At 39.9% G+C, this 27,301-nt stretch overlaps 1 protein-coding gene across 2 annotated transcripts; it reads left to right on the top strand.

The window, feature by feature from the left end:
• Positions 1-7,688: 7,688 nt before the first annotated feature.
• Positions 7,689-25,489, top strand: LOC6584366 (myosin-G heavy chain). Of its 2 annotated transcripts, none has more exons than XM_002009986.4 (6): positions 7,689-8,189; positions 19,696-21,312; positions 22,291-22,833; positions 22,987-23,907; positions 23,987-24,190; positions 24,264-25,489. In XM_002009986.4, exons 2-6 carry the CDS (start codon positions 19,697-19,699, stop codon positions 24,898-24,900), a joined length of 3,921 nt encoding a protein of 1,306 aa, XP_002010022.2. In that variant the 5' UTR covers positions 7,689-8,189; position 19,696; the 3' UTR covers positions 24,901-25,489. The 2 variants fall into 2 exon arrangements, with proteins under 2 accessions (XP_002010022.2, XP_032588027.2); XM_032732136.2 differs by lacking the exon at positions 7,689-8,189 and adding an exon at positions 14,138-14,327.
• The last annotated feature ends 1,812 nt before the right edge of the window (positions 25,490-27,301 follow it).

Genomic DNA, 27,301 nt, shown 5'->3' with positions numbered 1-27,301 from the left:
ATCCAACCATGCATATTTATACATGTGCGTATTTACATACATATGTACATACATACATATGTACATTGTATTGTTTTTTTTTTTTTTTTGCATGTTTGTACGCACAACAAACTTGTATTTAAAAACAACAACAACAAAAATACACTCAGATCATGCTGAAAAAATGCGTAAATACAGATATACAAAAAATATATACATATATACCAACATAAAGATATACATATGTACATACATATATCACTTCTGCTGCTTGTTCTTACACAACGCACACACACAGTTTGTATGTATGTACGTATGACCTCTCTTCCCCAGCCATTGCCTGACTCTCTCATGATCCACCGGCATACGAGCGCGCACACACACACATATACAGAAGACTGAAAGAATAGTGTGCGTGTGTTTTGTTGTTGCGTGCAGCTCTCTCACATGCGAAATGCGCACTAATTGAGGCAGCACGTCGCCAAATACAAAAACGAGACAACAACAACAGCCACCAAATAATTTTAAACGGATTTTCATAGCTTTGTTTGTAAGCAACAGTTTGACAGAGTTGTAAGAATGTATACATATGCTCATATGTGTGTGTATATATGTGTATGTAACGAATGTCACATTTAGATTACTAAAAAGATAATGTATTATTACACAGAGTAAAAAAATTAATTACTATTAGAATAAATCAATCAAGCTAAGCACTCTAAACAAAATACCGCGCTGAGCAGAGCCAATGTAAACGGGATCGGTTTTTTTTGCGTCTGTTGACATTGCGATGCCGCAAGAGCGCAAACCATGAAAGAGCAATTGAACGCTTAAGAGCGGCAAAGAACGAGAGCAAGGTAGAGAGACAAAGAGAGAGAGAGAGAGAGAGAGAGAGTAACAGACCAAATGTTTGTGCCTTATGGTTGTGTATTGTATTAGTGTGCATTTGTTTGCATTATTGTCGTTTTGTGCGCTGCTGCTTTATTTTATTGCTTTTTATTAATCACTTGTACATTTGTTATTCAACTATTTAGCTGGTTAAATGAAAGGAAAACAAAAATAACAAAACCATCAACGAGGACGACGACGATATCATGGTCAATACCTGGAACACTTGCTCGTCTCAGCAATGAGCAAAATACAATATCAAACTCCATAGCACAAACAAAAACAAATGCCAACGAAGAACGATGACAGAGTAAACTAAAAGAACACACATAAAACGAATAATAAGTGAAAACTGCTTTAAAACGACAATTGGAGTCGCTAACAGAAATCGGTTTGAAAAAAAATAGAAAAAAAAAAAATTAATTGCGGCAATTTTTGTTTTGCCTATTTTTACACACTTATTCGTGCTCTCACAAATGCATCTATGTACATACATACATACAAATATACAATATACGTATGAATGTTGGCACGTGTATGTGTGTGCGTCTGTGCATTTACACATGTATTTAATGCAAACAAATTTAAAGTGTTCACCCACTGTCCGCCGCCCAACGCACGCCCTTCGCTCGACTAAACCAGACACACCGACAGCAACAACAAAAAACAAAACACGACATCGACAACACGACCTCACTGAGTCGCCGATTCTCACAAACAAACATATGTAGCACGATTTACAGTGGTTAACAAACTGCTAAAGCTGTGCTTGACAAAAGAAAACAAGTAAGAAGGCTCCAGTCGAGACTGCTCGACTAGGAGATACCCTGAACCCTCCAAGCTGATATTCTAATCATTCTGCACTTCTTTTATGCACACATACATACACATGCATCTACACGCACGCACAAGCCTGCGCTCTGCTAACTGCGCAGTAAGCAGCGACTGCGCTTGGGCTGCGCTGCAGTGTGGGCAATATTATGAGAATTTATTTGTTGAATAATTTCTTTTGTAGACATACGATCTTAATGAAACTTTTAGAGTGTAATCATATGGTGAATATATGTGTACATTCCAAAGCACAAGTCTCTAGTATTTGAAATGCGTTTTTTACAAATTGGGGGAAACGGGGGCGTGGTATCCAAAATCTGTAAATCACAAAATCTTTGTATCGATTAAATTTATATACAACGCAAATTTGAAGACTCCAGGTCTAAAAGTGTTCAAATTAGGCTTCAAAAACAAAATCAATTTTTCGATTATTCTCGATAAAAAAGTTATCGGACGATTTATCGAAAAAATAAAGCAAACTCGTACTGCGTATGGTACTCACGAGTATGCATGCCAAATTTCAGCTCTCTAGCTCTTATAACTTCTGAGATCGACGCACTCATACGGACGGACGGACGGACGGACGGACAGACGGACGGACGAAGGGCTATATCGACTCAGCTCGTCACGCTGATCAAGAATATATATACTTTGTGGGGTCTGCCACGCCTCCTTCTGCCCGTTACATACTTTTTCACAAAACCATTATACCCTGATTTCCCATTTTCAATGGGTTCAGGGTATAAAAATTTCATATGCTATAATAATATTTATAAATTAAAAAAAAAAAAAAAAAAAAAAAATATTGATAAAGAGATTGATATTGATTGTCATAACAATTGTAATGACCAACCCTTCACAAGCCGATTGTACAAGAAACTCGCGAGTCGTGACACTGTGCATCGCTCGAGCTGCTTCTAAAGCTTGTCAACGATTTTGGAACGCTTTCTCTCTCTCTCTGTCTGGCTATGCTCTCTCTATTCTGTTTACTCGACATCGCTAACTGCGCTAAGATTGTTTTTTACAATTTTGGTTTTGCTTGCCTAATTTCTGTGTTGCTTTCTCATCTGTGTTTGATGTGCGCGCTAGTAGCAGTAGTATATTACCTACGTCTCAACTTTTATAAGCGCATAAGTGTGAGTGTGAGTGACTGACGTGCACAGGCATGCACGTGTTTGCGCACACATTTTAAACTCTCTATGCAAGGAACATGACATGATGTAAAAATACATGCTTTAATATGGCAAATAAATTTATTTTACAAACAAAAATAACTTATTTATTTATCCATCAATGACCTATTTCAATTAATTATGTACATACATATGTAAATATGTATGTGGGTATAGCCTCTTGCATAAATGCATATGTGCATACATATACACATACATACATATGTATGTATGTATATAGGGTATTTGACATTCGATGGTCCAGTGCTGATTGGGTTCTTACTGAATGTATGTACATATCTATGTACGTATTTGCATATATAAATATGTATGGAAGCGTATATATATACATATACATACATATGTACATATATATATTTATGCATGCATGCATGTGTGTAGAAAAGCTTTTCTCCTGCATTCTGTTTTCATTTTCATTGAAATTTAATACAGGCGGCGTCTCGAGACATTTTTTGTGCGTATCTTTTGATTGTTTGTTTGCTGTTGCTATTGTATTTGCATCGTTTTTGTTTTTGATTTAGCTTTTGCCTTTGCGTTTGCTTGTAGCTATTTGCATAGATTTACTCTTGCTGTAAATTGCAAATACAACCTATTAGAAATGGACGAGCTGTTGCCGTGCACACACACATGCATATAGCTATGCAACTGTGTGTTTGTGTGTGAATGTATGCACACACTATTTTTTTTTTTTTTTTGGCTGTTTCTGTTTCGACTGTTTGCTTTATTGCTCCACTTTTGCTTGTGACTTTTTAGTGCCTTGTCGCAGTCGCTGTTATTTGATTTTCACATTTTTCTTTATTTTTGGTATCACATGATTATACAAACAAACACATATGTATATGCACATATATATATGTGTGTATACGTGCATGAGTATTTGTAGGTGTGTCGTGTGTGTGTATAGTTTAGGAAAATGCCATTTAAACATTTCGGTTTGCGTTCACGTTTTGGGGTTGAGTAAGTGATCTGTGTTGATCTCCACATTTGTCGCTGTCTGCCTGCACGGTACAATGTGGTGACGTAAAAGAAAAGATTGCCTTCGCTCGTTTGCCTTTGCGTTATCTTGACAGTACACGCATTTTCGTTTATATACATACATGCCTACCTATGTATGTATGTTTGTATTTCTTTGTCATCACGTGTTGACGGCGCAGCGTGACTGCTCTTAGATTCGGAACATTATCGCTACTACTGGTCACACTGTGCGCGCTCAACACGCGCTGTGCGTACAACTGTGTGTGTGTGTAGTGTATTTGTTTTGTTTCTTTTCTTTTCTTTTGTATTTGTTTTTGTTTTTCTTTATATTTTTTGTTTTTGCATCTGTATGGTGTAAGCTTTTGCACGCTCTCACGCTGTCGATTCATTGTTGTTATGCACCTGTTTAACTGTTTATAGTTTTTTCTCTTTCTTTCTTTCGCTCTTTTTGTGTTGTTCTAACTGGTTTTTGCTGCTCTCGTTGAAGCTCTTCAAATTTCCATGCATCGCAATTTCCAATCAAGTAATTTCACTTGCTTATTGGATTTAAGCAGATTGTATAACTTTAAATGCGCTCTGTCTGTATTTCAGCATTGACAGAGAGAGAGAGAGAGGGAGAGAGAGAGAGAGTGAGAGGTTTTAAAGCAACGACCAGATTGACCGCATGGGGACAGTAGCGTCTAAAACTGTGAGTAAACAATTTTGGAGGGCGCTCTTATCAAGCCAATGCGCGCGCTCTCCGTTTCACTCTCTCTATGAGTCTTCCTCTCTCCTTCTAGTGCGCTCAGCGTGGCCCACATAATTTTTGTTTGTTAGTTTTTCTGCTTCTTATATGCAGTCGCAGTCTCAGCTAATGCCGCTAACTCTGACTCTCTGCCTCTTTTTGCTTCATTTGTTCTATTTTTTATAAACAAGCATACATATTCATATGTACATGTATGTATGTATGTATATTTTGAACATATTTAGGTATAGTACGTACAAGCAAACAAATATATGTACATACATACATACATATGTATTTATATACATTTTATCTCTGCCCATGTGTGTATTTACTTTTGGCCGGCCACGTTAAAAAAATCGCTTTGGCCAAAACCGGCCGGAAAACGGGCATACAACAATTCCAATTAGAGTAAAAGCCGCCACCGACGTTTCAATTACGTGAGCGTCGCAAAATGTTGTGCTGTGTGCGCGACGCTTCTGTCTGCGTCGGCGTCGGCGTCGGCATCGCCATCAACGCCAGCTGCAGTACAAAAATGGCAATAGCAAATCATGAAAATTTGTATAATTGAGTGGCAAAACGATAAGAACTCGTGCTATATTGTTGTTGCTTATCGGTTGGCTTTCTCTTTACTGTTGATGTTCTTGTTGTTGTTGTCGTAGTAGTAGTTGTGTCTATTCTGCCACACTTTGTGCACTACTCAGCTTATGCTTTGCTTTTTGTTTTGTTTGTTTTTACATCGGCAACGACCAGTGCAAACACAAACTCAAACACATTGACAAAAAAAAAGCCGCTCTCTTCATTGCTATCTCTCTCTAATTAACACGTTCGCATTACAATTCATTTTCATTAATAGTGCGACGTGGAACAAGTGCGTCGCCGTTTGCCCCACTGGCGGCTTGCCTTGCCTGGCTGCATACGTAGTATGTACGTGCATGTGCTTCTGCTGCTTGAGTGTGCACATGTATTCGTGTCTGTGTTTATGTTTGTGAGTATGCGTGTGCGATTCATGATCAAAATTAGAGCGCAACACACACGCAGCGGAGAAACAGTAACGGCACTTCAGTTTCCACTTTGCTTTAGACAATGCTCACGAATATGATGAGCAATACGCATAAATCATAATCAGCTCTCAATTTAATGTTTGTCATTTATTTGTATCAAGTGACCAAAATTAATTAATAATTAAGATCACATTTTAAAAATTAAAAAATTTAACCATCAATCAATATACATATTAAGAATTTTTTTTATTTTCGTAAGCTTCTTATTTGATATGCACTTTGCGTTTTTGTTTGTTGTTAGCATACCTAGCCTAAATCAACTAAATGCAGATATATTGCGCTAAAGTGCTAAACAGTATATGCGGGCAGATGAGCAAGAGCGAGAGACAGACAAAGTGCGAGCGAGAAAGCGACAGAGGGCAGAGAGACACAAACGCCAAGCTGAGAGAGCGAGAATGAGAATGATAACAGACGGCGATTGTTGTCGTTGACGCTGTTTTGTTATTTGCGGGCGGGTGTCGATGGGCAATTCAGCGTCGGACGCAAACGATGGCGTCGTCTGATGTTGCGGTTGTGTATGTGTGATTGACTTTTTTGCCTCTCAACGTGTGACACATGTGCACATATATGTATATACATATACGTAGTTGCACAGATACATTCATACATGTATACATATAATTTTTATGGTGTAGACACATTATTTTTATAAATACTATTACCTTCCAATATATTTGTCATATATGTATGTATACACGAAATATACAAATATATACATATGTATACTTTTACACATCCATACATATCTATGTACATATCGGTTTGGGTAAACGATCGGTAGATATAAAAATTATGAAATTGGAGTATTTCAAACAGCTTTTTTCCAAGGGAAATTGAAAAATATAGACTTACATACATACATATGTCTACATAAATTCTATCGAATAAATATATATGTATGTATACGTAATTAATACATGTACATACATACATATGTGTATTATAATTATATTTTTATTATTATTTTAACGTCATATTTTTCCTTTAAAAACTATACATAAATACATATGTAAGTCGAATTCCACGAATAAGCATGTGCACATGCGTGAAATGGTTATACTTAATGATACACATACATATATACATATAAAAGCTTTGTCATTCGATCACATCTAGTCCCACTGTGCAATACAAAGTACACCAACAAACAAGCACACTTGAACTAACTGTAAGCGATCCATGCTGTTGCTACTTCTTCTTTTTTCTGCCAAAAACAAAAACCATGTGTTTGCCACGCGCTTTGATCTTGCTCTTTCGCTCTCTTACGATCTTAACATATACATACACTAGCACATACACTCATTCGCTCACACACACAAACACAATAGCGAAATGCCAAAAGAGCGCAGTCATATGTTTTTGTATGCGAGCTGTGCTTGCTTTAGTATGCGTGCGTGAAAATCATATAAACAAGATTTTGTTTTTGCAATTAAAATGCAAATAATTGTGAGTGTCATTTGTGTTTTTAGACAAATGAAATTTGCAAAAGGCGGCAATAGCAAATTCCAATACTTTAAATGAAACAGGCTGGCGTTGCGGTTGCTGTCAGTTTACGTCAATGTGTTGACAAGTTGCAACAACAGCGTCATCAACAGCAACAACAACAAACAGAAAGTCTAACAGCGGGAGCGCCAATACACGCACTCTCCCTAGCTCTCGCTCTCAGTCACAAACATACACGTACACAACACGCAGGCAGGTATAGAGGCAGACATACGCAAGCCGACTGCTACGGTAATTCTTACAGTCGCACTGTGGACAAAATTCTTATTTTATATGAATACAAACAACAGTGATTGCTAAAATATCCAAACTCAATTTTTGTTAAATGTCATAAAGTAATTAATTCGAAATAGGAGTAATATTTTAATGAATAAAATAAACTGAGTAGTGTAGTCCAGCAGTCCACAGTGAACTGTGCCCATTGTGAGTCGCACATACATAGGTGACTGCGCCGCGTTGCCGCCTTGTGCCTTTCGTTTTGTGTATCGTTTCATTCTTCGTTCCGTTGTCGCCACTGTCAGAGTTCTGTAAATCTCATTCATTTTGCATTGTGCCTTTCAGCGCAACGGACGTGCGGTGTCAAGACAACGCTTAGAAATTAACTGAAAAATAATAATATAGAAATTATAACAAAACGTCACTGCGATAATTCTGATGACTTTGATTTTGGATAATGTGCAAACATAAACGCTAAATATATATATATATACTATATTCTTTTTGCCTATTTGACATTTATTTTTTTATTGTTTGCTTTTTGACTTTCGCCGTCTTTGGCAATCTTTTTGTGTGGTGCGTTCGCGTGCAGTGTTAATTAATTGGTCGATACAACGTTCAAGAGGACGAAGAAGACGAACAACAACATCAATCAGCAAAACCATAAAGTGCGTAAAAAGCTTGGCAAGTGCCGCCCACAACAGAGACAAAAGAGAGCAGGAGATAAGCAAACAAGAATCCAAACGGTGACGCTGACGTTGCAGTGTGAGAGGGGAGCAGCGAAGCTGGCTCTGATAGCAACATCAATAAGAAAACGTGAGTGCAAAATACTAAGCAAGACAAAATGAAACAAATGTAGATAAATTCAATAATAACAAAACGTTGTGTGTATATATATTTTTTTATTTGTTTATGTGTGTGAGTGAGTATATGTGTGTGTGTTTGTGTTTGTGTGTCAATACAAAAATTTGGTCACACCAAAACCGAAAACAAAATAAAAGAAGAAGAAAAGAAAAAAATACTGCTACTGCATACTGCTGGCAGAGACGTCGACCCCCGCGTCTCTTTGCGGTTTGTTATTGTTGTAGCTGTAAATTTGACGCCCCCTGCTGCAGTGGCCCGCAGCAAAGGCGCACGCGGCGGCGTCGCTGCCAGCGCACATTCAGCAACAATTGGAATTGAAATGCAACTGCAAACGATCAGCTCTCTGTGTCGTGTGGTTAGGGGGTGGTGTGAGGTGGTCAGCAATTATTGTCGCCCGCATTTGTACGTTTTGTTGCTACAGTGTCGTCCGCACTGATGTGCCTGCCTCGCACACACAGAGCGAGTGTGTGCTAGAAGGAGAGAGAGAGATAGAGGCACGCTATATTTTGTTATTCTTTGCGTCTTTGTTATAATTTATTTGCGGCGCATAATATTCTAAAAGAATATTTTGTTTTTATTTTTATTATATATATATATATATATATAATTATTTTAAATTTGTAATATATGTGCACACATGTCACATGGCAACCCAGTGACAGATCTGACATGAAAGGTGTGCTTATATGTATATGTATGTCCATCTACATGTATAGTATATTCGTGACGTCACAATCATCAGAGATTATATTTGGGTCATTTGTAGTGAGGTAATGCATGCATTGAACTCATATTCACATGCAAATCGAGCTAGAATGGAAACTATATAAATATTGATTATTAATTGATTTGCATTCGAATTCAGAGTTAATGCGATGTACAGTGGCATCCGAATCGGCGTCTTCGGTTTCAGTTAGTTATTATTGTTGTGGTCGTTGTCGTCGTTTTGCCGTTACGCGCTCACGAGAGAAATAGTGTGCTTCGTTTCTCTCCCCCACCAATGTCTGCGTCAGCAGGAAAATAGAAACAAAGCGTTAGCGTAGCGTTGCGACGTCAACGTCAGCGTTGGCGTCCCTTGACGATGCGTCGCGACGCCACTGCTCGTGCTTTATAAATTGTTTGGCTATTTGTTGTTATTGTTGTTATTATTGTTTTTGTTTTTGCGATCAGCCTTTTATGGATTTGCATTGTTATTGCGATTCGCTCTCAGCTCTCAGCTTTTGCTTACATATGAGAATAAGAGAGAGCAAGAAAGACAGTGAGTGGGAGGGAGAGAGCAAGAGAAACAAAGAGGGAGAGCGAGAGCGAGAGCCAGCGCGTCGCGCATCGCGAGTCGTGTCATATTTGTATTTGTTGATTCGTTTTGACGTAGCGAGGTTTGAATTTTGTGATAAAGCGACCTCGTCATTGTGTCTGACTTCTGCTTGAGCATCGACGGAGCTCTGAGCTCGTGAGCTTCAAATGGCAGAAAAAGAAAAAGGAGGACAAGAAAAAAATAAAAATAAATAAAATAGAAGCTTTGTGTGCAATTAGCATGCAACAACAAAAAGAGATTATGCAATGATAAAGACAGCTTAGGCTCTGTGTGCGTGTGCTTAAAAATCAATTGGAATTTCTACAACGCCTCCATTAAAAACTAATTGAATACAAATACACCGAGACACACACACACACGCACAAGGCATAATATTTTTGACATGACGTCTGCGAAAGGGATTGACGGCAGTGGCTGGGAGAATGTGAGAGGAGAAGAAAAAAAGCATCGCACGCATTGGCAGGCAGGCGACGCTTTTGCTGCCCACCCACTCGGCACAAGACTAACGACGCTCCCTCGTCTCTCTCTCTCTTTGTTTCTCTCACGCGTTCGCTCTGGCTTTTGTTGACGCTATGACTTTGCACCTCACACATCTTGTATGTGTGCGTGTGCTGTGGTGTTGGTGTTGGTGTCTTTGGTGCTTTTTTTGAGAACCTTGGCAAAGGAGGGAAGCAACTGGCGGCAGCGGCAGTGGCGGCGGCCGAGAAGCCAGCGCTGACGGTGCTGCCGCCGCCGCATGTGGCCGCTGTTTTGTTGATTACATAAAAAATGAAAATAATTATGTATGTATGCATTTAGCTCGCACAGTACATTTGTATATCTACATATATGCATGTATGTGCATACACACATACACATACAAAGGCAGTAGCAAAAAAGAACTTTGTATTGTTAGCGCGATAAGATACACAGTCGACTCTCGTTATTTTGAAATTCAGGGGACTCTTAAAATATTACGAACTATCGAATGTCTAAAATTTTAAATGGCTCGAAATATTGAGAGAAAATAAAAACAACTTGGAATTATCAATGGTTTTTATTTAACTGCTGATAATTTACATATACGTAATCAGCTAATGTACAAATTAATTATTCTTTGAATAAAACTCATTTATACGATATTGCTAATATAAAGAGATTTTGTAGGGGGCTCGTGATTACTTTGTATTTAATGAGTGGTTCGAAATATCGCAGGTTTGATATAACGAGAGTCGACTGTATGTATATATACATAGTCATACATATATGTACATATGTATGTAGAAGAACGCGCGTAAGCGTGTGTGTATGTGTATGTGCGGGTGTGTGTTTGTGTAAAGCAACAACAATAACAATGCGAACGATGCGCAAAATGCAAACAAAAGTAAAAATTCAAATACAAGACAACAACAACAACAACAGCAACAGCGCAGCAGAGCAACAACCGGCGACAACTTCTCGTGTGCGCTGTTATACAACAACAGTAACAGAAACAGAAACAGAAACAGAAAACAAAAACAACAATAACAGCAACTGTAAGGGAAAAGAGATTTGACAACAAAGTAAACTAAGCAAAACACGTCGAACACTTGAAGATACACTTTCAATGTGATAAAAATAGAAAAACAAAATAAAATAAACAAACAAACTAATAAGAAACAAACCTGTAATATTTATTACAATGCTCAATAAGAAATGATAATATTTATTTTTTTTTTAAATCATTGAAAACATTTTAAAAATCTTGTAGAATTGGATGAAGAGAAAAGAAAAAGAAAAGCCTACATAAAGTCTGCATAACAAATGAGCTGAGCTGTTATCAGATCTGATCTAGTTAGACGCGATGAGCATCATGTAGCACACATATATGTAGATATGTCATATGCTTATATAAATGATACATACATAAATACATACAGGCTTTTTTATATGCAGATTTGTGGCTCAACTCTTATTTTCCGGAAGTAAAGCCGTGTACTAAACCATTTACTAATTCATTCTCTCTCTACCCAGTGAGTTCCAGTTATGGGCTGGTTTTATATGACAACGATGATCTATATGCATATATAAACATATACATACATATACATACACACACTATAGTCAGTAAGTAGTTCAGTTGTTTTCCTGCATTGAATTATTTTAAATGTGCTAATTGACTGAAAACGTTTATCGCGCTCTGTTTCGCTCTCCCTTTTTCCTCTCACCCCTCTCTCTCTCTCTCGCTCGCTCTCTCTTTCCCGATTAAGTTTTTTGAAGACCGTCTAGCAGCCAACAAATTTATACCTTTGAAAAAAAAAAAAAAAAAAAAAAATTTTTTTTTATATGTTGAAGGTTTTTCAATCTTGTTGCCAACCAAGCAAACAAACAACTAAACAATTTTTTTTAAATATGCTATGTGTCTTTAGTTTTGTTTTTAATTGTACCTGTTGCATTATAATCTATATTAATGAAAAAAAAAAAAAATAAATAAATAAATAAATAAACATTGTTCATTATTTAAAACAATTGAAAAATCCTTCGACATTTTTGTCACCTGCACCAGCATTATGTTCTCTCACGGTTATGATTTGTCGTCACTCTAACGGTAAAAGCTTTTGCACTTCTACTTCCTTATGTACTGTTATCAGCCTTATTTGTTGCTGTTGCGGTTGCGGTTGCGATTACTGTTCTTGTTGTAGGTGCTGCCGATGAATTTTTGTTTTAGCTATATTTAGTTATATTAATTGTGGTTGACCCAATTTGTTGTTGTGCTAGCAAATTGCTTGGCCAAAAAAAAAAAAAAATAAACACTCACATACGAGCGCACATACACAAATACAGGCATACACACACACAGACGCGCACGTAAAGGTTTTATTTTTTGAACGTCGAAATCAATTGAAATTGAAAATTGCCCAAGAACTGTCAGTCAAAGGATAGTGTAAAAAGCGACAATAAGGCATTGGACGCTGTGTCGGCGGGAGGGGGAGTGGTGTCGCAGCGCGCTGCACTCCTCTCCTCTCCTCTCCTTCCACTTCGGTGCTTGGCAACAGAGCTGTCACGAACGAATACAAATGCGCCTATGAATTCAACCAACGCAACGCCAAGCGCGTGCTCTCACTAAATGCCAAAGCAAAAACAAATTCAAAAACAAAAACCAAAGCAATAACGGCAACAAAAACGATAACAACAAAGATGTGCTTATTTTTAGTTGACGATTTTGTTTGATGCGCTTTTTTTAGTTTTTCGTAGCGGCTGCTGTTGCTGCTGCTGCTGCTGCCGCTGCCGTTGTTGCTATTGCTGCTGCGATTGCACTTTTTCCTCCCTCCTTTGCGCAGCGGCCCAAAAAAGCCGGCAAAAGTTAATTTCGCTCTCAGTTTAGGCGAATGTGCGCGCTCTCTCTTACTCTCGCGCTCACCCATTCTCTTCCATCCTCTTGCGCTCTTTGCATATGACACTCACTCCATCTGTCGCTTTCGTTTGCTGTTTGTTTTTGTTTCTGTTTTGTGCGTGAATAAAATAAATATATAATTTATTTTTAACAAAGAGTGTATAAAGAAGAAAAAGCAGCAGAGAAGACAATGCCGTTCTTCAGTTTTCCTTTCCGCCTGGCTAAAATTAAATATGCTAAACACAACAACAACAACAGCAAGTATAAATGCTTGCGCTGCATTTGTCTGAGCTTTTGCCGCTGCCTTTGCTACCATCACTGTTTGCGTTGTTGTTATTATACTGTTAGCTTTTTTCAGATTTGATTTTGTTGCTTTAGCTTTTAGCTTCTTGTATTTCCTGCTACGGCTGCTGCTTTGATGCGTTGGCAGCGCACGTGTTGACGCCAGCGTCTTAGTTAGCACCTTCCATTAACTAAGTTAATTATTTAAGAAAATTAGTTCAATAAATTGAAGTTAATTTTGCTAAGATGCAGCATACATGTATTTATATATTTAAGCATTTTTATTCAACAATAATAATAATAATAATAATAATAATAATATTGAGTAGAGAGTATTAAAACTTCTGTCATTCTCCCCCTTCTGTTTACGCATGAACTGCTTTGTCTCTTTCGACCTCTCTCTCTCTCCCTGTCTCTTTCAATTGAGTCATGCTAGGGCCTTACCCAAACAGCTGTTTGTTGTGCTTTTGTTGGTCTGATCCTTTGAGTAAAGCCCAACGAAAATAGTTTGTAAAACTCGTCAATAAGGTCGACGCTGCCGCTGACGCTGACGTCGCGACGTTTGTTTTCTTGTTGTTGTTGCTGCTGCTGCTCAGCTTTCAATAAATGGCAATGTCATGCGCCAACGCTCCTATACACATATACATATAAATAAAATACATGTACGCAGAGCACAAACAGCGGCGGCGTCTATCTGTTATTGCGCTCTCTCATATTCACACACACTCTCTGGCTATCAAATCTAGCTGTCTTGTTGTTGTTTACGACGCGCGTTTGACTTTGTGTGTTGCATGCCGGCTCTCTCCCTTATTGCAAACTTACGTGTCTTTGTTACGTTTGGCGCTCGCGAGCGTGGAAGCATATGTTTGTGTCGCTCTCTCTATGGGTGTGTGAATGTGTGTGTGTATGGGGCCCGTTTCGGCATTTCATTTGCTAGTGCTGCCGCCGTTTCGCTTCATTCGTTTGTCTGCTCGCGTGCTTTACAGTTCAAATTGTGCGAGGCCTCGAAATAAAAGGCGAATTTAGAAATTTTTAAATATCATTTCTTACCTAAACCAAATAAATAAATCAACATAAAGTTCAATATATTGTTGTGTGTGCCAAATGTTTAGAAAACATTCAGAGTTCTTCTAGTGCAAAGGTATGTGGATCATTTACAACAACAAATGTTGCCACACATATACACATGCAGATGTATATGTGTATCTGTGACGTGTGTGTGTGTGTGTGTGTGTGTGTGTGTGTGTGTTAGTGGCCACAGGAACGTGCGCTTAAGCGAAGAGAGAGTGCAAGAGAGAGCGCTTAAAGTGAGAGTCATGGATACGAAAAACAATAACAAAAAATATGCGATTTGCCGTTGTCGGTTTTTATACGTCATTTGTTTTTTTTTCTAATCTGTGTCTCATTTCATAATCCGCATATACGAATTTCACAAAAGAGCAACGCAAAGTATAAAAATACATAGAAAAATAATAAAAACCACGTTGAAAAGTCAGTGTCTGAGTGTGCGGAAGGGAGAGTGGGAGGGAGGTATAGAGTGAGCAGTGCTGCCACCTTCGTTGTCGCTGTGTGCGTATGTGGGAGAGTGAAAGCTCGCACTGAAAGAGCGCAGTGAGCTGAGCACCAGAGCATTTCAGTTTGTTTTGTTTTTGTTTTTTTTTTTTTTTTTTTTTTGACTTTGTATATGAATTTAAAGTAAAAAATACAAGTTTAATTCATGTAAAAAAAGAACAAATATGAGTAATAATTTTTCTGCATTTTTGTTTAGCAACAACTGATGAAAACAATAACAGTCTCTCTCGCGCGCACACACACACAGACATACAAAAAGCACAGACAGTCATCTAAGAGAAGAAGAAGAAGAAGAAGAAGAGTACATTCAAAGCGGCCTTGTCGTCTCGATGTGTCGCTGCCTCTCTTTGACTACTTATTTATTTATTCAATATTAAAGTTTTAATTTTTTTATTCTTTTAATTGATTTTATTTTGCTACCCTTTTAGTTTTCTTAATAATTTTGCAGATTTTTCTTTATTCTTTATTATATATCTGGCATTGATTTATTAGTTGTAAGCGACGTATGTGTGTGAGTGTGACTGTGTGTGTGTGTTTATATATGTTTTTATATTTCTTATGGCTGCCAAAACTGCCTGCGTTCCTGCATATGTAGCGTATACGTAATATACAATTGTGCGACCCAACTTGAAGGCATCACACAGTCACACATACATAGGCACATGTCTATGCATGAATGTGTGTGCATATACTCGCAACACACACACATGCATACACACATATAAAGCGAGCTGTTCGAATGGGGGGTTACGTATACGCCGCGTGGTCGCCGACAATTTTTCGTTGTTTGTTGTCTACTTTAGCTAAAGCTCGAGAAAATTCTAAACTATATGTACACGTGTGTATGTGTGTGTGAGTAAAAAGTAAAAACAATTAGGCTAGATAAATACCTTATTAAAAGTGTATATACAAAAAAAAGAACAAAAAAAAATAATAATAATAATAACTTTTTAATATTATTATTAATAAAATAGGTATGCATTTTATAAATGTGTTTAATTTTCTTGAAATTAACCATATTCTATTAGTTGTCCTCTTTTATTCATTTAATTTCGATCATTTTTGTTTATATTTCACCAACACGTACGCACACACTCATACTCACACACACACATGCACACACACGTAGACAAGTACAGTACAACTGTTTGGGAATGGGAGAGCGAGAGCGTATGTCGTTGGACGCCATTAAAAGCTCTCAAAAAATGCTTGGCCAGCTGTTGTTGTTGAAAATGTTGTTTTTGTTGTTGGCGGCGTCGTTGGCGGCGCTGCCGGAAATATGTAAAGCTCACTCTGCGCCTAGCGTGCGCGCTCCGTCTCTTCATTTCGCTCTCTTTGAATTGATTACGTGAACTGTTTTGCTATTTGTTATTATTTATATAGAGAGCGATCGAAATGGCAATAGATGAACGGACGCAACAACAAAGCAGCAAGTTGCGCCTGTTCTCACGTCCTACTGTTCCTCATCTTAATTCTCCCTCTTCCGCATCTTCCTCTTTTGTTATTATTATTATTATTATTATTCATTAATATGTGCTTGTCATTGTGATAAACCCGTAGCCGACGACGGCAACCGTACCCACCCCTTCGGCTGGTTGTCTCACGTTTTTTTAATTTTTATTTTTTCACTCTTTCGATTTAATGTGGAATATTTAAAGAGGAAGCAGTTCATTTACGCTTATCCCTTAAAGCAAACAACGGTACTTAATAGTGTTTGTGGTCTCTCTGTGATTAGCATGCGGTTAAAGTTCTTATTTATAAATACAATAAATGTAAACGAATATATTTATGTGTATGAATCATCTGCACAAATATAAAGCGCGTTTTATAAGCAACAGCAGCAGCAGTAGGTACAGTTTAACCAATCGTATTTTACACTTTTATGGTGGTGCTGCTGCTGCTTCTTCCCATTAACAGTAATAATAATAACAAGAAGAACTAAATAATAATAGAAACACCAACAACAGCGCAGCAGCTGCAATAAAAGCAGCATAGAGAGGTCCATAGGTCACAACAGAAAGCAAACAACCGGCAGGCAGCGCTGCAGCAGCAGTAGCAGCAGCAGCAGTTGACGTTTCTAGAACGAAAAACTGACAACTGACGCGCGGCTACGGCGTCGGCAGCAAAGCGCAAAAGCTACTTCTACAACGGCTCAAAATGACGCCGCTCTTCGTTCATTTCATTGCGGCGCTCTTTCATACGCACTCTCTTGTATTTCAACGAGCTGAGCTTGAAAAACTGCGCCGTTTAGCTTGAGCTTGAAAAATAAACAAAAACACAATGCAAAAGCAGATAAACAGAGAGCCTGAGAGCCTGAGAGGCAGAGAGAGAGAGAGAGAGTTAAAGAGTGGCTAACAAAGAGCTGCCGTTTCTTTATGTTTTTGGCACACGTCACAGCTGCGGCTTAATTTGAGCTTGCAATATGTGTGTATATGTATATATGTGCGTGTTTGTGTACAAATTGCAATATTATAAAAAGCGTATAATGTTAGTGTATATATGTATGTGTCTTCTTTTAGCTAATTTGGTAAACACACATAAACACACACCAACACACTCAAACATTGATAGAGGGAGAGCCAGCGTAACCAAAACCACGTTGTCGTTTGCCCAAACGCTGACATCGGCGTCGCGACGTAGCGCTTCTCTCTCGCGCGACGCTACTGTGCAAATTAACGTTGTTGCTGTATTTTGTTTATAATAAGTTGCCAAGACAACGGACGGAAACTTTCAAAATTGCGTCGCAAGCTTTATTTTCTAGTTTGTTTGTGTTTTCGCAGCGAACAGACTTCCAGCAGCACGAATTACAACAACAATAGCAAGAACAACAGCTGTAAAGAGCTGCTCCGCTATGTGCGTCCATTATTTTGGCATGCGACTGTAAAGAGCGACTATTGTCTGTGGCGCTTAGACTGTTGTTGTCGTCGTCGTCGTCGTCATCGTCGTCTTTGTTGTTGTTGAGCTTTTGCTTTTGCATTGCTGTCCGTTTCGCGTATCGTTTGTTTTGACTCGCCGTCTTTGTTGTGGCGCGCTCGTTTCACTGTTCTTTTGTTGTTGTTGTCACAGTAAATTGTTGTTGGTGCCCAATAAAAATCAATAAATAATACACTTACAGTGCTGTCCCTTATGGGCATCGCAATGCACACACATGTGTTGCTATTTATTTAATTAATCTGCTCCAAGCGTTGCGAGTGCATACATAGATACACTTGCCTGTGTGCTTAACTGTACCGCATTTCATTGAAATACCAAAATTATGAATTAGTCATTAATTCAATATCCTTTGATATTGCCTCGCTCACTCGCTCGCAGTTGGAACAACAGAAATTACTGTTATGGCTATAAGTTTAATGCGAAATGCTGATAAGATAATTCAACAGTAAACACACGCAGACATCCAATGAGAGAGTAGATGAAGAGCGTAAATAACAGCAACCACAACAACAACACGCACACGAGCACAAAGCGACGCGCGCAACAAAAAAACCGAAACACGAAAAATAAAATGAAATAATATAAATACAGTTTCAAGTAGCAGGTGAACGCAAGCTGCGCTGCCGACGTCGCGTCGCGTCGCAGCCACTCATCAAGCCATAAAAACGGCGAAAACTACACGCGTAAATTAGAAGCAATAAAAAAGTGCTGTTGGAAAATAAAAATAATGCAAAAAGCAACGCACAAATAGAAACAAATACAAACAAAATACACACACACATGCACAAATACATACGCAAAATGGCGGCCCGGGCGGCTGGTGATGATTGCGTAAAGCGTTTAGCATTTAACTTAAAAATGTGGCCACTGTTCAAAACACGCAAAGGAGAGAGGCACCGCAAAGCGGGTGTGTATGTGTGTGTGTGTGTGAGAGAGAGAGAGAAAGAGAGAGGGAGCGATAATGTGTGTGTGATACTTGCGGTAATATTACTTATTATTAGCGGAGCACAGTGGGCACATTGCCCATTGCGGTATGCAATAAAAACAAACTGATGGACGCCGATGAAATAAAAATAATAAACAAAAATGACGAAGAAGAAGCACAAAACTAAAGCATGTACCTATTTGATTAACTGATTTGATACGCCAGCATTAATTGGAAAATAACACTTGATTAGCAGTTCAAGTTTTCGGCTTTAAATTGTTGTTTAGATGCATTCAAGTCTGGCCACTGCAGATTGACAGTGTTGATTGCTATCTATGTATGTGTGTATGCTGATATACACACACACACATAAAGATATGAGGTGTGACAGAGAAATAGTAATGCGACGAAGCATATATTAGTGGAAAAAAAAACTAGATGATAAACTTAATATTATATTAGATTATCATATATTGTTAATTATGTAGATGTTGATATGGAGTTTATAAGGAAGTGCGCCTGGGATAAAATAAAATAGTAGTAATAGTGTTACTGTTGGACGAAAAAAACGTAGGTATGAACAATTTGGAACAAAACCTAATATTAATTATTAATAAATTAATTATTATTATGTGTCGATATTTAATAATTAGGTAAATGCATTTTTTATACAATCAATCGCACTACTATAGTTTCTTATATCAGCGTATTAAACGATCTTATATTTAGCGATATAATATGCATAGGTACAAGGTGTGATATGATGATGATGGCATATTTTACGAAAGAAAATGAAAAGAAAAAGCGTTATATACGTATATATATGTATGTATATATGAGATATCATACTCAATGAAATCTATATATAAATTCTCTCTATATCACATCATAATAATTAAAGATAAATATATGTAATATATATGCATTATGTATATTTTTAATACATTTACTATCATTATATTGTGTATATAATGATATTGTAACTATAGTTATATGTCGGTTTTAGCTTTAGTTAAAGATTTAACTGTGTTCACATGAAATCTAATCAAGTCCCTTTCGGATCTCTTTTCTCCGGCAGCATGTCAACAGATAATCCCACACAGCTGCTAACGACGCACGATTTGAGCCACTTGCGAGGCCAACTACAGACGGCGGCAGCAACCAGCGCCGTGGTGGCAGCAGCAGCAGCTGCTGCACACGGATACCACAGCGTGGCAGGCACAGCGGCCGCAGCGCCGCCAACAAACGGACACGGACACGGACACGGGCACGGGCTGGGACTTGGATTGGGACTGGGTGTGGGACACGGACACGGACACGGACACGCCCACAGCCATAGCCATAGTCACACGCACGGTCACGCCCACATGAATTCGAACTCAAAGTACCTGCTGCTGCGGCACAATGGCGGCAGCTTTACCGCCTACGAGAATGCCACGCAGGCGGGCAATGCGTCAGCGTCGGCGTCAGCGGCGGCAGCAGCAGCAGCAGCAGTTGCTGCCGGCAATATTGTGGTGCTGGCCACGGAGCCGTTGGAGCTGAGTGCGGCGGATGCTTTGGGCGCAGCCGGTGCGCCGGCCGATGATGATGAGCTGCGTCCTTTGTCCTGGCTGAATGAGAGCAATCTGATCAAAGGTATTGGGACCACACCGGCAACAACAACAGCAGCAGCAACAACGGCAGTGAAACGCAGTGTTGCTGCCGTGGCGCTGAAATCGTCGCCAACAACAACAGCAACAGCGACCACAACAACAACAGCAGGAGGAGGAGGCGGAGGCGGAGTCGGAGGTGGTGGTGCAACAGCTGCCACCGCCGAACCTTACAACATTTGCCTAGTGAACGACATAATCGAGGAGCTGTCGCATAGCGATGCCATCGAATCGCAGTCACCACCCGCCGTCTACAGCACCACAACGGTGCACAAGGGACCCAGCGGCACCACCACCGTGGTGGAGTACAAAGCGGCCAGCAGCAAACCGAATGCTACAGCAGCGGGAGCAACAGTCACAGCTGCCTTCATGCCGCGTGTTGCTGGCAACAGCTTCATGCCGGCAGCAACAGTTGCCGCTGTCAAGCAGCAGCAGCCGCAGATCTTTGTTAGCAGCAATGGCACGACTCCAACGGCTAGCTACAAGTCCAGCGGCAACACCACAACGCATCATCCGCACAAGAAATATCTGCGTGAGAAGATGAATGTGCATGTGGATCACAACAGCAACAACAACAACAACAACAATAACAATAGCAACAGTAACAACAACAGCAACATCACCACTAGCACCACCGTCGTCAGCAACAACAATATCAGCCATGTGGTGGCTTCAACGGTCACGGTGGTCAGCTCGCCCGCCTCCTCAAACAACTCGACGCTCAGCTCATGCTCCGCCTCGGGCTCCTCGACGGCGGCCGTCAATGGGGGCAACAGTCCAGTGCCGAAGTCGAACAGCTTCAATGCAGTATTCGATGCCGTCAACTACTCAGCGCCCAATAGCAGCAGCAGCAACAGCAGCAGCCACAACAACAACAACAACAACAGTAACACCACCACCACCGCCACAGCCACCGTCACCAACAACAGCACCAGCAATAGCAACAACACCAGCGAACAACAACAACAACACACAACACCACCAACGGTGGTTAGCACCACAAAGTTGCCGCCCGGCTACAGTTTTGTTACCGCTCCACATGTTATGTAAGTGATAGATGTCAATAAGCGCTTGGTGAGAGAGAGAGAGAGAGAGAAAGAGAGATGTATGTATAGAGAAGGAGGCGGAGAGAGAGTGGTGGAGGAGACAGAGGCAGAGATAGAGACATAGATGTAGAGAGAACGACAGATAGTGGGCTATACAGGTGAAAAGAGAGATGGAGATGGAGAGGGAGCTATAGAGTGAAATAGAGAGTGAGATAGAGAGGAAGATAGAACAGAGAGAGAGAGAGAGAGAGAGATACACAGAGAGGGATAGACAGTAGGGAAGATAGAGAGAGAGATAGAAAGATATAGTGAGAGAGAGATAAATAGGGAGGGACGCCGATAGAGAGACAGAGGGTGATGGAAAGCGACGGAGATAGAGCCAGAGAAAGGCAGAAAGATAGATAGAGAGGGAGATATATAGAGAGAAGAATGTATATATGTAGTGATAGGGAGAGTGAGAGGGACATAGATAGAGAGGGAAGTAAATATGAGGGAGAAGAGAGATGGAAGCTACAAATATCGCCATATAGAAGCAGAAATATAAGGAGATATTTAAGTAGAGAGACCTGCAGCTCATTTCAAATTCTATTTGATGGGTTATTTCATAAGAATGGTCTTCTGTCTCCCTCACTGCTTCAGTAACGGTTAGACACTTTTACTTGCTTCCCAATTCGCATCTTCAGTTCAGACCGTGTCTCATTCAAAGAGAAGAGAAAGGAGCGAAGAGAAAGGCTTTTCTTTCGATTACTCACTTGCTTACATTCTAAAAGAGTTGCAAACAGTTGGAAATTAGGCTGAATAGATGATGAGGCATTCCCGTTCACTAACCCTTGCTTTCTCCTTTCCCTTCTCTTTCTCCCTCTCTCCCTCTCTCTCTCTCTCTCTCTCTCTCTCTCTCTCATAAAATATTTGTATATAATTTACATTATAATTGGTATATTATGATTATGGAACTCTTGCCTTGCTCTTTTCATGCAGCTCACAACAACCCGCCAATATTTCCTCACCGGAGACGCCGCCAGGTGCGGCTCTGTTGCCACCTGGCACCTACTACAGTGCGGTGCAGCCGCGCACGGGTGTGTTGCAGTTGTCGGTGACGCCACCGCCGCCATCGATGACGCCGACGGCGGTGCACAATGGTTCTGGTTCCGGGCCCGGTTCCGGTTCCGTTTCGGCTGGTTCCGCTTCCGGCATTGCCAATCTGCGCAGCCCCAACAGCTATGCCAGCTACGAGAACGAGGACTCGCTCAAGGAGTTCGACATCAGCCTGGGCAGCGGGGCGCGCATCCACACGAGCACGCCCCAATATCAATCAATGTCCAAAAATAACAATAATAATAACAATAACAATAGCAACAACAACAACAACACTTCATCCGCATATGGCAGCTCTGGTCCTGGCAACAACAACAACAACAACAACAATAGCAACAGCAACACACCCCAAAAACAAAAGCATCCCAACAACGTGCCATATGATCCGTACGTGCATACCAACAATAAGCCGCCATATAGTTTTAGGTAAGTTTGGCAGTCTGAAAGTTGTTCAATTGAACAAGTTCATCAAGTGAAGGGCATTGTTAGATGGTTTTCTGCATTGATATTAAATCGATATAAATCGTTGATTAAGAGTATTTAGTTTGGCTTATAATATCTTTGATATACCTCTTGCAGTTCCTTGATCTTTATGGCCATTGAGGACTCGAATGAGAAAGCTCTGCCCGTTAAAGAGATTTATGCGTGGATCGTGCAGCATTTTCCCTACTTCAAGTCAGCGCCGAATGGCTGGAAGAACAGCGTCCGTCACAATCTCTCGCTGAACAAGAGTTTCGTCAAGGTGGAGAAGGCGCCCAATATGGGCAAGGGCTCGCTGTGGCGCGTCGAGCCCCAGCAGCGACCAAATCTCATGCAGGCGCTCAATCGTTCGCCCTACTTCCCCAACTCGGCCGTCGACAAGATAAGTCCAATGCTCAAGAGTCCCAATGCGGGCAATGCTGGCATTGGCAATGGCAACGGTAACGGTAACGGTAATGGTAACGGCGCTGGCAATGGCGCTGGCAGCATTGCTAACTACGATAGCTTGGATGGCACTGCGAGTGGACCAGCGGCGTCTGCTACGCCCGCCAAGAACGGCATTGTCGGCCATGCTGTCACGTCGAATGGGGGCGCGGCTGGGACGCCTACTACAACGGGCGGCGGCAATCATCCTCGCTTCGATCCGAAACTCTTTCCCAATCTGTCCAAGGCATTTCGCAATATCGAGGAGCCGCAGTATATGCCGGCCGATGCTGTGGAAGAGGAGCTACCGGGCGACTATGTGTCCAATAGCAGCAGCAACAACAACAACAACAATAATAATAACAACAACAACAACAACAAGTACAACTATGCGAATGGAACTGGTAATGTGACAGTGGCAGCAACGGCTGGACCTGGAGCTGGAGCTGCAGCTGGAGCTGGTACCGTTTGTGCCTTAAACTTCGAGCGGCTGGCACGGGATTGCGGCGCCGATAGCATCGATGATGTCCATGCAGCAGCGGCGATGCTGTTCCTTAAGCACGGCTCGAAGGCCTTTCTCGAAAGCTTTCAGAACGGGTAAGACGAGTTTGATTAAGGAATCACAAGAGCTGCATCTAATCAGAGGATTTCTCTACTCTCTCCTCCGGTCTTGTAGCGCTCCAGTGATAACTAGTTCTCCCAGCGAGGATCACACCTATTCGGCGGGCGGCAACAGCAATGCGGATAGCGGCGCTTCCACGCCCTTGATCAATGGCACTGGCAATGGCCCAAATGCACAGCAGACGCAGCCGAGTGTTGGCCATGGCGGCGACAGCAATTGCGCCAGCTCTGATGCGGCCTACGACAGCAGCGAGGAGAAGTAAGAGTCGATTGGCATTTGCTATATAAATATAAGCTTAACGATTCTTTCCTTCTGCATTATCTGTGCTCAGTCATAATATCACGCCCGAGGAGCTGGCCGATCAGCAGCGTCATCGTGACGGCGTGGACGCTCTGCTCTCGCTGTCGCGCTCTTCGATAGTGGAATGCGGCTCGTCGACGACCACAAGCCACTATCACAGCAACGGCAGCAGCGGCAGCAGCCACGGCTCGCCGCACAAACGTGCCTCCAGCCGCAGCATCGAGGAGGAGAAATGGCAGCATCTCGACCTGCAATATCATCATCAGCAGCAGCAGCCGCATACCAATGCCGTCTACACGAATGGCAGCGGCAGCAAAATGGCATTGCTTAGCAGCGCTGCGGCCAATGTGGCTGCTGCCGGCGCACTTGCTCAACAACAGCAGCAGCAGCAGCAGCAACAGCAGCAACAACAACAACAGCAGCAACTACAGCAGCAGCAGCAGCAGCAGCGGCCCCTTTACGATGAGCTGTACAGTGCAAACGTGGTGACGGGCAGCAATGCGTCCTCCAATTTGTATTGGAGCGGCGGAGGTGCTGCGCCTGGGAATGGGCCATCGATGCTATCGATAAGCGCCGCCATGGTCAACACCGTGCCAGCCAAGAGCAAAGCCAAGCCGTTGCGTGGTGTGCGCACCAAGAGCAAGCGAAAGTCCAACTGGATGCGGTGAATATGGCGCAAAGCTGGCGGCAGACACTAGGGGCATCTATGTATATGCACATATATATATAGCTCTGTTCTCTCTCTCTGTCTGCTGAACTGGCACACAAATACCACACACACACACAAACACAAACACACAAAGTACCCTCACCATGCTGCTCGCACCATTTGTTGTCTCTTTCTAAAGCGATTTCTGTACAATGCGTAGCATTTAGTCAAATATTTTCATGGTTCCAATCCAATTTAAACTATAATATTTACCCATTCTCTGTGTTTATTATTATTATTTTTATTATTATTATATATATTTTTTTTTGTTATTGATGAGACATTTTTTCTTGATTATTAATACACACATATACACATTTGTGTATTATTTAATATAATTTTTATTATTTTTTTAAAAGCAAAATCCCTTGTTTTTAGTAGCTTAATTTTAGATGTTAATTTTTTTTTTTTTTTTTTATTATATTCGACTTGATTGTTGGCCATTATATAATATTTTAATAGTTGCAATTTTCTTTGTTAGCTTTTAATTTACGACTTGTGCATATATACAGACATATATATAGCTATATTATATATCTATATAAATTTTATGAAACTTTTTTAACAACCATTTTTAACTCGACTAACTGGAGAAACAACAACAATACAAAAACTAAAACACAAAATGAAATGTCCTAAGGTGCTAGCTGGGCACGATTGTTTTTAAATGTAATTGTTTACACGTGTACAAGAAACTTAACAAGACAAGCGCAAGGCAAAGAGAAAAACTGAAAAAAAAAAATTGAAAACAACACAAAATGAATATTTGTAAAAAAAAAGCTGAAAAACATAAAGAAGAAAAAATAGCAAATAATTGCGTTATCAAAGTACTTTTTATTTGTTTGCTTGCTGTGTGAGTAAAACAATAACAGCAGCAGCAACAACAACAACAACAACATATATGTAACACACACATATTTATATATATATACACACACAACTATATATACACATGCATATTTATATATGTTTAGTACTATACAACAAAACAAAACAACAAAAATAACAACAACAACAACATTTAGCGCCTTATAATTGAGTCCTTAGAAGAGAGATAAAAGAGAAACAAAACAACAAAAATTTAATTGTTTAAATATCGCTACATGTTATATACTACTTACAATATATATTATTAATATTATTATTATTATGATAACTATTATGATTACAACAATTATTATTATATTACTATTATTACAATTATCATATGTTATACTTGATTAACTTAAGTGCTAACAAAATCAACCAAAAACAAAAACAAAAGCAAACAATTAACAAAACACGGGCCAATAAAGCGTAGCATAGCAATCCGCATACCCTAAATGTATATGTACATATATTTATATATATATACATATATACGTGTAAGAAAGAAACAAAACAATAACACAACATGCGACACTCAAGTAAATGTTAAATCAAAGATACTTTTAGTACCGTAAGCGAGAAAACAATATAAAACGAAACAACAACAACAAATAAAAACAAAACAACAATTAGTTTTTAGGCATTAAACTATATTGTAGTTACAAATTTATGCAAATCTTGTTAACAGTTTTTTTTTTTGTTTATCGGATTTGAGGTTTTTTTTTCTTAATTTTATTTTACTGTAAATTTGTTCTTAATTTTTAAATACGTTTAATTTTTGTCCTTTGTCAACTCACAAAAAAAAAAAAAAAAAAAAAAAAATTGTTAAACGTTGATGGTTGACGGCGAATGCTAAAGAGAGAGAGAGAAAGAGAAAGAGAAAGAGAGAGAGAGAGAAAGAGAGAGAGAGAAAGAGAGAGAGAAAGAGAGAGAGAAAGAGAGAGAGAGAAAGAGAGAGATAGAAAGAGAGAAACTTTAGTTAAATTGAAATGTAAATACGAAACGCTTTGCGAGTTACGCTGCAATTTATTTACACACACACTATATATAGTTAAAGTCACGCCCCGTAACTACCGCCCCTAGCCCCTAGCCCCTAGCCCCTAGCCCCTAGCCCCTGCCCCCGCTCCATCTGAGTGTCTACACTTCAAGTACCTTTCTAGCAAAAAGATATAAGATATAAATTTAAATTAAATAATTGAGAACAAGCAACAGAAATGTGAAACACTTATTGCCAGTTAAATCTCAATTTAAATTGAACAATTTTGTTTATATGTATGTATATACATATGTATGTATGCGCATATATATGTGTATATATGTATATATTTTGTATTTGCAGAATTGCAAAGAGAATGCACGCAGACAATCGCCTCGACTCGAGTTGTCGCTGCAAAGCTATTACAAAGTTCTATATATAGAATGCAGACACACACACACACACACACACCCACATACACACAAGTATATTTATGCATATGCATATGCATATATAT

This window comes from Drosophila mojavensis, unplaced genomic scaffold, assembly GCF_018153725.1.
Source record: "Drosophila mojavensis isolate 15081-1352.22 unplaced genomic scaffold, ASM1815372v1 contig_136, whole genome shotgun sequence".
NCBI classification, from domain to species: domain Eukaryota; kingdom Metazoa; phylum Arthropoda; class Insecta; order Diptera; family Drosophilidae; genus Drosophila; species Drosophila mojavensis.
This window is presented reverse-complemented; position numbering and strand designations above follow the sequence as displayed.